The following is an 11,029-nucleotide window of genomic DNA, read 5'->3' as shown; positions in this document are numbered from 1 at the left end:
AAAATAAAACAAAAATTGTACCAGAAATTTCATGAAGGAATGAAATTTTTGAGAGTTTCTATCAGAAATTTGGAATTTGGAATTTCTGGTTGGAACTCCCGAAAATTTTTAAAATGAAATTTCTAGTATTGAAAAATAACTATTAGAAATTTCGTTCATGAAATTTCCGGTAAGAGATTTTTTGAGAAAAAAATTTACTTGTTTCGGAAAATTTAGATTGTGAGTACCATCAAATATTTTTGTTGTTGTTTTTATTGTAAAGTTAATGATATTTTAATAAATTTAACCATAATTTTTTTAAACGGGGTACGAAATCCAACTTTTTAATTATTAGGCTAAATTATCTTTTAATTGTTTAACTTATTTTCAAGTTTTATTTTGTTTTTCATAAATATTTTTTGTTATGTTTAATCTCTTAACTATTTTTTAGTTAAGTTAATTATTTCCGTTAATTCTTTTTTTTTTAAAATAACTTTAAATTTTGTATAAGTATCATTTTAAATTTGTGATGTGACATTTATAACTCAACAATATATAAATTTATGTTTTAAATATGGACCAAATTAAAGTTTGCTCAATCTCACTCATCTCCATCTCTTTTGTTTTCGTCATCTTTTTCAGATTTGAACAATTTCAGCATCGTCGAGATTTCTTTAAACCATTCTCGTTCACATCAACGCAAAAGGTTGTTGTACTACGAACTGTTACTAACAATACAAATATTAAGTTTAGGAAAAAGTTTTGAAGATGTAGAAACTACAAAAAACAGTCCTAATGAAAGTTGCAATTTATAAAGACAAAAAAAAAAAAATCTAAAGCTAAAGAATGATCTATCTGGTACAAGAAAATAACTTAAGATTTCAATTGAGTATGGATTTGTATGGGACTAAATCATGACTATATAATCATAATTAAAAATTATTTAAGTGACACATAATTATTTAAAAAAACAGATAACTTTTTATTATAATATTAACTATTTATGATTTAATCAATAATTATATTTTTCATATTCTCATTTTAAAACTCATCTTATTATATAAAAATTCCAGTGAATGGCTCAAAGAATCATTACAAAGGTATATATTACCCACCAATAACGTCCCCATGTCTCACCAAAATTTCGAATAAAAGTTAATGACCTGAATTCTTTACCAATTAAACCGACGAAGATACTAAGATTTTCTGATACCAAAGCACTCCACAAAGTATGAAAAAATAGCTCCAACTCTCTAAATCATTATTATTAATTAAGTTACATTCATACAACAAATTCAGTACCTCATTTCAACAATACAAATAATCTTAGTCCTCACAAGGGAACATATATAGAAACAAAACTAAAGCCAATACTCACTGCTTAGTGAGTATTTTATCTCTCTCTCTCTCTCTCTCTCTCTCTCTCTCTCCTACTTAATATACAACAATGCTTAATGTTTTGTAAACCTCTCAAGGACTTCAAAGTAGTCAGGGAATGTTTTTCTGGTGCAACCAGGATCCTTGATGGTAACAGGAACATCACCACAAGCAGCAAGAGAAAATGCCATGGCCATTCTATGGTCATCATATGTATCTATTGATGTGATATTCAATTTCTCAGGTGGTGTTATCACACAGTAATCAGTACCTTCTTCCACTGTTGCTCCTAGCTGAAATTTCAACAAGGTAAATAGTTTAGTAACATGTGAAAATCATGTGACTTCAAAACTGTAGAACTGTACACCCGGTGTCCGACACATGTAAGTGTCCGACATTGACATGACTCCTACGCCTATTGCTACATTAAATTTCTTCAATTTTTCAAATTATTAGCAGCGTTCACGTGTCGTGTCATGTTTGATGTCCGTGTTAGGGCTTCGTAGCTTGAAAAACACAAAGGAAGCAGCAGCATGAAACTCACCTTTCTAAGTTCTGTGCAGATTGCTATCATTCTTTCTGTCTCCTTAACTCTCCAACTTGCCACTAAAAAAATAGAGGAAATACAAAATAATTGGTTTATGTGCTGCAAACAAGTTACTATATGATATAGTAGATAATTCAAGTGCTTAATTTGTACGGAATAACATAAAATGCACCTAACACCCTGTTTGCATAAACAGCTTAATTAAACATTTATAGCATAAGCGTTTATCTTATAAGTCTTTATGTATAGATTATTTCTAATACAAAAGATAAAATAAAGTAAAACTGTTTTTAAGCTATTTCATAAGCTAATTAGCTTATGAAAATAAGCTGAAAATAGCTTATGGAGCAGTCTTCATAAGCTCTCTCAAATAGTCTCACAAGTGCTTATGCCATAGTTGCATCAGTTCGTGGAAGTTAGTACTGCTCTGGTAACATTTTAACATTTAAAGTGTTATAGATTAAAGAAGAATGGAAGAAAAGGAATAACGACTTTGAATAAAAGACTATGCACCACCAGTAAGGGGTGGATGTTCGACCGTAACTGCATTATCTGATGGAAAAAACAATGTTTCAGGTGGTTTCATTCGGGTCTACAGGTTGACAGGTCACCTTCACCAGTTATCAGCAGACAAGTTCAGTTGAAATCAGATTTGAATTCTCAATCCATCTAAGCCCGAAACCGACCGAATGAATAGGAGTATTATAGCTATAAACTAGCACACAGTCATAGAGGGAAAGCAGTTTGGCAGCGCCTCAAGCAAACCGCTTTTTCCGTGTTCTCACTTCTCACACGTCTCATCTACATTACTTTTGTACAGCATCTACATTATTTATAATGTATTAGTATTAAAGTACTTAACTTGATTTTAAGTCATATTCCAGTACTCCACCATTCCCAATAGCCACTGTCCCTCTTTATTTTCTCGCTCTCACACACCTTAGTACTACACACGGTCTTTCTTCTTCTTCAAAGCAGAACACAACACAACAACTGCCCAACTCCACCTCAGGTCTTAAAGTTAATTCTAGCCTCGAGTTTGTTACGAATCGCAATATTTCTGCAATACCATCTGTTTGGTCGGTAGTGGTTGTAAGTCTTAAGTCTTCTACAACATTGTTTGTTGTTTGTTTTTCAAGCTCAAGATCGTTCATGGATGATTTCTTTGTTCTTTTTTTAAAACATGTTTTTCGGTTTCTTCACTTTGAATCTTGGTAATTAGGTTTTTTTTTTAGCATAAACTGTGGAAATCCGACCGACCAAACCGAGAAACTGCAATCCGCACAATCCAATTTATCCATGGTCGAGATTGGGCCTTGTGATGGCACCCGCTGTTTGGCATGGATTTGAGTTTTGGGCCCGAAACCGACCGCTTGTCCACCCCTACTACCAGTTACATATACTAAGAATAGACTCACTATGGAAACTAATCTTATGAGATAATCTAAGATACGAAAAAATAATAACCAGAGATAACCTAAGTTATTCTAAGATAAGATCAAGATATTATATAACATTTTTCATGTTATCTAACGCAAATATTAATGTAACTATAACAAGTTCATTGACCAGAATAGAAAAAAATGTGAAATAAGCTCTTACAGCAAAAACAAAGAGCTAAAACATACCATCTCTAATAGTAGTGGGACCATTAGCAAATAATGCAACAACAGCAAGTGTCATGGCAACATCTGGCATCTTGTTCATATTGACATCAATGCCTTGCAAGACTTTCCGACCAGAAGAATCCCGTGGAGGCCCGGTAAGAGTGACACTGTTTTCGGTCCATGTAACTTTAGCTCCCATCTTTTCGAGGACTTCAGCAAATTTCACATCTCCCTTTAAAAAAAGGATAAAGTTAAGCAGAAGTGTTGTACATTTATGACAATAAATTGTCTATCAAAATTCAGTATTGCTTGTAGTCCTGTTCCTTATGACATGATGAAAGACATTGAAATAGACCGAGACCTCATCAAAGAGAAGCTGGATAGCAGTTTGATAACTACAACCTACATTCTTTCTGGGCATTAGCTAACAAATGGCTTACCAACAGAAAGATTCAGCCAACTTACTTACAAATTAGGAATGATATATATTCACCATCTTGAGAGGAAGTGTTATAAATATATGATTGTATATTTTGTAATTATGTGCAATCATACCATTAACTAGCTTTAGTGTAGCATCATTATTAGTGTTTGTACTCTTTGAAATTTTTGAAATATTGTTCAGGCAAACTTTTCCACATGAAGCATTAAAATATAATAAAATTTAAAATGGCTGCACAGGGGGTTGGTCGTAGTATTCACACACCATAAATTCCCTTTAAAGAATCATATATACCTACATCAAATTTTGTGTTGCAAAACGATAGAAACTTATCAATAACAGTGTTATCAAAATTGGTCATGGTGGCGCTATGGCAGATTGCGGTGGTGGAATTTTTGACATGATGGCACCATGGCATTTTATGGCAGCTTTATATGGCGGATTTTTGGCTTTCTACCATGGTCCACCATCCGCCAGCTGATAGATAACATTGATCAATAACCAACTAAAACTACTTCTTTTGCTTCTGTTTTTCTGTTTTGAAGTTTGAACTTCTTTGGTTAATGAACAGTTTAAGATAATATTTGGAACATTTTATTTTCTTTATTGTGAAAGATATTATAGTCACAAAAAGGGAAAAGCAAGTTTTCAAAAGTAAAAAACAAGTAATAGATAAGGAGGTAAGGAAAGACAAGAGGCTGTAAAAAGAAGGAAGTCACTGCGAGTGTTAACGAAAGGTCCAGCCATCTGTGCTAACTTGAGTTGGTTGCCTATAGTTATTTTTTAAGGAAGCTTTGTGTCTCTAATTATTTTTCAACCTAATTCTCTCTGATTTAACTTACCGTACAAAATGTTATATGAGCAAGAATAAGCTCTATGGGAGAGTATAGTTTATCTAGGGCTATGCAAAAAATCCGGTTATGTGCCCCAAATCTAAAACCGGATCCAAATCCATTTTAAATATTCAATTAAAATCACATGGTTATAATCCGGTTTATTTATGAACTGGTTGGATACCCACTTATGTTGCATATTTGGATTTGGTTTTTATCCACTCAACTCTCAAAAATCCTAAATCTCAAAAACAATTCTGATTTTGTTAATTTTGAGATTTTTTTTTTTTGAAAAATTTTTCAAATTTATGTTTTTCGAAAAAATATCAGAAAAAAATTTAAAAACTTTTTTTTTCTCAGAAAAATTTTAAATCGAATTTTTTTTATCGAAAAAAAATAAAAACCGATTTTCAAATTGAATTTTTCGAAACCGGTTGCTTAATTAAAAATCGGTTATTTAACCATAACCAATTTTACAATTGGTTTTATAACCGGTTTTAAATCAAATAATGGATTAGGTTATAAATCTAAATCCATATATTGGTTTTAAAATAGATATGGTTTGGTTTTTAAAAAAAATCAACCATGCACAGCCCTATAGTTATCTGCATCCCAATTGGTACTGACAATAACGTATTGGTGAGCTTTATCACCAGTTCCAGTATTGAAATATCATTATCTAGTGATCTGAATTCCTTACTTTGACAATTGAAATTTTTTAGTGTTAAACAATATGGAGTAACTACTGATATAGCATAGGCCAGAAAATATAATAGATCAGATAACAGTAAGAATTTGCTTAAAATTAAAATAAAAGTGATAATCAGATAAAATAATTTACTAATTTAGATAATTATATTTGGAGTTTTTTCTGTGAAACAGAAACTGTTGAAAATAACTTTTTTAATCTTCTCTCTCATCTACCAGACTAATTAAAAACAGATTTTTTTTCATTAGCTATTAAAAACAGCTTATTATTTTAATCAGAAAAATAATTTTTTTAGATTCTGATTAGTATAAAAAGTAGAAATAATCTATAATGAACGGACTCTAACTTATGTCAAGCCTATATACCTGTAAACTGCTTGTCCCACAGCCTATAACAGTGATAGTTCCACCAGTAACTGCTGCACCAGCTAGGAAGTAACTGGCACTCGAAGCATCACCTTCAACAAAAGCATTGCCAGGAGACCTAATAGGAAAAAACAGTTATTAATCTCACTGCATTAAGATGGTAAAAAGTGATGTGCCTTGAAATTATAGAAACCTACTTGTACTTTTGACCTCCGTGGACCAAGAACCTATCCCAATTATCACTGTGTTCCACCGAGACTCCAAAGCGCTCCATCAACTTCAAAGTCATTTCAACATACGGAACAGATATGAGTTTATCAACAATCTCAATCTCCACATCGCCAAGAGCCAATGGAGCTGCCATAAGCAAAGCAGTCAGGTACTGACTGCTAATAGATCCAGACAGTTTCACCTGCATGTGAGATGGGATAATATGATTAAAAACGGATCAAATAACAGAGATTACAGTATTTCCTTTGGAGAGAATAAGGAGGTGAATTCCTAATTTAAAAAGCTTAGTGTATTTTAAAGCAAGTCTGTAAACTATTTCTTATCAAAGAAGTAGAGTTTTCAATCGCAGATTGCGGAAAATAGTGGTCTGTTCCAAATTCGCTACTCCACAGTGATTTAGCACCGCTATTTGCCATTTGACAATATTTTGTATCAAATAGCATACTGCAGAGTAATAGCAATTAGTTCAAACTTATAGAATCACTATAGCCACTATTTAACAACATTCAAAGAAATTTTTCCAAACAAAAACAACACTGGAAGAAAGTCAGTAACTTGATGAACAAATGGCCACATGAATAGTACACAGGCTATTCAGGTGAGGGATCTAATTTGAAAACCAATTAGGGTATAGGATTTGATGATCACCTGTAAAAGGGGCAAGAATAAAAGAGAATAACATTACCAATGTATGCCTGCGATATAAAGACAAGCATAGATATAGAGTATTGATGCGACATCAAATGAAAATTAGCACTAGCTTACCTTTCCCCCAGGAAGGCCTCCCTTTCCGATTATACGAACAGGTGGACAGTTTGTGCCAAGATAACAATCAACATCTGCACCAAGCTGCTTAAGACCAGACACCAAATCTCCAATTGGCCTCTCTCTCATTCGGGGCACCCCATCAAGTATGTATCTGAAATATAAAGAACATGAAGTAGATCTATTTAGAGACTCAGACCAACAATCACGCTAGTAGATACAGTTCCAATCAAAGAATGTAGTGAAGTTGCAGATAATCACTGTTAGAAGATACAATCACAGATCATGGAAAACAATGATTTGTTAAAATTTCACTACGCAACAATGTTATAGCGCCGCTATTTGACAACATTAACAATTTGTTAATATTCTGCTACGCTATAGCCCCACTATTTAAAACACTAGCCTCATTCCTCATAAAACATTTTATATGCTATACTTTGACATGTTAAATAAAGACACATAATTAAAAGGTTCTTTTTAAAAAGAAAGGCTGACTAATCTGGATGAATTTTATAATATGATAGAAGGCGAAGATGTAATTTGTTGTGCTTAGTTCTATGAGAATTACTTCAAAATCAAGGTGAATTAAATAAATATAAAAAGACAAACCTTGTATTTCCACCTGCAGCAACCAAGGCTGCCGTCAAAGGACGCATTGCAGTACCGGCATTTCCAAGGAATAAATTAACTTCGCCGTTAGAATCTTTACCAGTGGGAAATAATCCTCCACAGCCTTCTACAACTGCTTGTTTGGTCGTTTTGTCGTCTTCCACGCGAAGCCCAAGGGTTTTCAATGCACCAAGCATGTAATGAATATCCTCACTATTCAATAAGTTTTCTACAACAGTTGTTCCCTGAATAAAACATAGTAGAATAGTTTCTAATTGATTAGGAAATTAAAAGACATCAAAATAATACAGTGAAAATGAAACTGAAGTTGATATACCATAGATTTGACTCCTCTAACTGAGGACTGTGCATGTTAAAGAGTAAAATGCAATAATAATAGTTGATTGAAAATTCATCAGTTAAGAATTTTATAACATTCATAAACATGTATAACATACATATATAGATTGATAGAGAAAAGAAACAAAAAATTCTAATCAGTCCAGATGTGAATTATGGATTTGGCTCCGATAAAATGAGGAGCCAAATTATAACATATCATTGTAGATCTTTCATGGTAAAGTTTAAGAAAAAGTTAAAACACGAACTATATAATGTAGTCCAGTATCTAGCAGCTATGCAACCCATTCAAACCGAACCTGACTTCCCTGCAGTCGGGCTTCCACGCATTCATGCAGTCGGAAATCGGCAGATTTAAGATCAGTGTTTTAAAATATAAAATAAATATTACAGTATTCAATTTTTTGGACCGTGTGATCAAGATCAGAAGGTCACTTGTGTCTCTGAATGTGTGAATGCATCAAAAAATTGACAGCACCGAATCCAATTTCATTGAAACCACCTAGACACAATTTGTTCCCATTTCTCATAATAAGCTACTTCGTATCATCTCTAATTTTTTCATGGCATAAGAATACTACATCGTCATTACTAAATTAAAATACATAACATCAAATTAATCCTCAAAATCAACTACAGTAAAATCTATGAAGAACCGACACAAACACCTAGACACTAACAATAACTAGAGAAAATAAAAGCGATTAAATGCAATTAAAGGTGCCGTTGTGGTGTCAATGTGTCAAACACCTTGTAGCAACTACACTTCTAATCAAAGATGTGTTCAAGTGTCGGACACCCGACTCGACACTAACATTTTGATTACATTCAATTAATTCATTTTTTAAAATTATTACAGGTGTTGATGTGTTACTGTTCTGTCAGGTGTCTGTGTTAGGATCTGTGCTTCATAGGTCAAACACTGACAGTGTGGGACAAACACACGTTCAATGCTATATAGCACAAAACTCCATCTCTTAATAACAGAACCACGAATGAGTACATTAAAAAAAAGGCTTCACCTCAGAGAGAGCAGCAAGAAGTAGAATTCGATTAGATAGAGACTTCGACCCAGGCAATGTGATAGTACCAGAAATGTCTCTAATGGGTTCCAACACGATCTCCGGTGCCGTCGACGGCTTCTCAGCGGCGGCAACCGAAGCAGAAGCCTTCAACACACACGAATTTCTCCTACCCACATCACAATTTCCAACAAATACGCCATTTTTATGCTTCGAACTCCATGATTTTGAGGACCCCCAAAGGCTTGACCTCAATGAAACTGATTTTGCTGATTTGGGTTTGTGGGAAATTGAAGAATGATGGAAAATTTCGGTGGTTTGAGCTAGATTGTTGATTCTGCTCAACTGGGCCATTTTCGATTTTTCTCAAAGTTTCAAACTTTTTTTATTTTTATTTTTTTTGTGTAATTTGGTGTTCGGTTTCTTTGTTCTCTCTATTGGGAGGGTTTTGTGAGGAAAAGTTTGGTGGGGGTTGGTATAAGGCGTGGTTGTTGGATTGTTGATGAAAGGGATTTTTACTTGTTTTTTTCTTTTTGTTGGTAAAAGGGGTTTTTACATGCTAGTTACTACCAACTAAACACAATGTGGAATTGGTTACACAATAAAATGAGTGAAACAAAATGAAGTTGATTCATGAACTTCACCTACCAAGGAAATTGGGTTCAAATTTAAGTGCTTTGACTATGGGTGATGTTTTGGGACATATTTGATTCAAGGGATTGGATTGGATGTGTAAGAATAGGTTAAATGAAATAAAACATAAAGATTGAATATGAGAAATAGAATATTCATAATATTATCTTTTATTTAATTTTAATATATTTTTTTTATATATTCAATCAATCACAACCATTAATTAATTAACTTTCATCAAAATTACTTCTAATTTCATGTTTTTCACTAGATCGCATACTTAATATGACCATGTGAAATTTTTTTAAGACTAGTAGTTGGTATCAAGATGCGACATTCTATTCATATATTCTTTATATATTTAAATAATATAAAATATAAATTTATAAATAATTCATTCAAAATAATAATTAATATAAAATTAGTAAAAAAAAATACAAATATAGTTATAGAGACCAAGTAAAGTTGTCGATAACATCCAGATAATATTTTGGATTATGATTAGTAAATATTTTGGATTACAAAGTAATGTTGTACATCTTATTACTAACGTCTATTTCATTTTTAATGTTAGTAAATGTATCTTTTTCTTCTTTTTTTTTTCTCTAAAAAAACAAAATTAAACTATATGATGAACCACAATAAACTAAAAACGTGGACATGCTAATCATATATATATATATATATATATATATATATATAAAATTTATATCTTAATAAATAAAATGGGTTGCACAAAACGAGATAGTTGCTAATTTATTGACAATGTTGCATAATAGTAAATAATTAACAAATAAATACGCTATGAAATATGAGAGAATTGTTAAAATATTATCATACTGTCATCGCCTATTCTATTCAATCTTTATAATCTTTTTTACTAATTTTAATTAATTTCATATTATTATTAATTAATAATTATAATTTTTAATTATTTATTTACTATATTTTTTATTTTATCAATTAATTAAAAAAATGAAAAAATATACTACTACTTTTAATATTTTTTTCTTCACGTGGTCGCATAGAGATGCATGACTTAATGAAAATCTAAAAAATAACACATAATATTTTTTCAAAGTGAAGTATTTTAAAATTTAAAAAATATTTTATATATTAAAAAGAAATCCCAAGTTTTACATTGCATATAGGTCAATCGAAATTACATCAAAATAAATAGAAAAAAATGAATAATACTTAAATAAATTTGAATTCTCAATAACAAATATTCAACTTTCCCGAAATACACTTTTAACTTATGGTGATATAAATTAGGTCTCTTACTTTGTAAGGAAAATCTCTCATAATATATGTAAAAAAGATTCTCAAATTAATTTACACTTTTAACTTTTATGGTGATATCAATTAGGCATCGTTTACTTTATAAAAATATTTTAATTTTTAAAAATATATGTTTATTTTATTTTAATAAGAAAATAAATACCAGTTAATAAATATATATTTTAAAAAATAATAAAATCAATTTTTGATATTTTTATTATTTTTAAATATATCGATAATTTTTTTTAAAAGTTTCTTACCTCTTT

At 31.3% G+C, this 11,029-nt stretch overlaps 1 protein-coding gene across 1 annotated transcript; it reads right to left on the bottom strand.

Annotated features, from left to right (window-relative positions):
* Window positions 1-1,209: 1,209 nt before the first annotated feature.
* LOC101500464 (3-phosphoshikimate 1-carboxyvinyltransferase 2) lies at window positions 1,210-9,337 on the bottom strand. The gene is made up of 8 exons (XM_004506480.4): window positions 8,850-9,337; window positions 7,468-7,712; window positions 6,856-7,009; window positions 6,057-6,271; window positions 5,860-5,977; window positions 3,532-3,742; window positions 1,901-1,962; window positions 1,210-1,649 (listed from the first exon to the last, which is right to left on the bottom strand). The coding sequence occupies exons 1-8, from the start codon at window positions 9,201-9,203 to the stop codon at window positions 1,431-1,433; spliced, it is 1,578 nt and encodes a 525-aa protein (XP_004506537.1). The 5' UTR covers window positions 9,204-9,337; the 3' UTR covers window positions 1,210-1,430.
* Between the last annotated feature and the right edge of the window lie 1,692 nt (window positions 9,338-11,029).

This window comes from Cicer arietinum, chromosome 6, assembly GCF_000331145.2.
Source record: "Cicer arietinum cultivar CDC Frontier isolate Library 1 chromosome 6, Cicar.CDCFrontier_v2.0, whole genome shotgun sequence".
Taxonomy (NCBI): domain Eukaryota; kingdom Viridiplantae; phylum Streptophyta; class Magnoliopsida; order Fabales; family Fabaceae; genus Cicer; species Cicer arietinum.
This window is presented reverse-complemented; position numbering and strand designations above follow the sequence as displayed.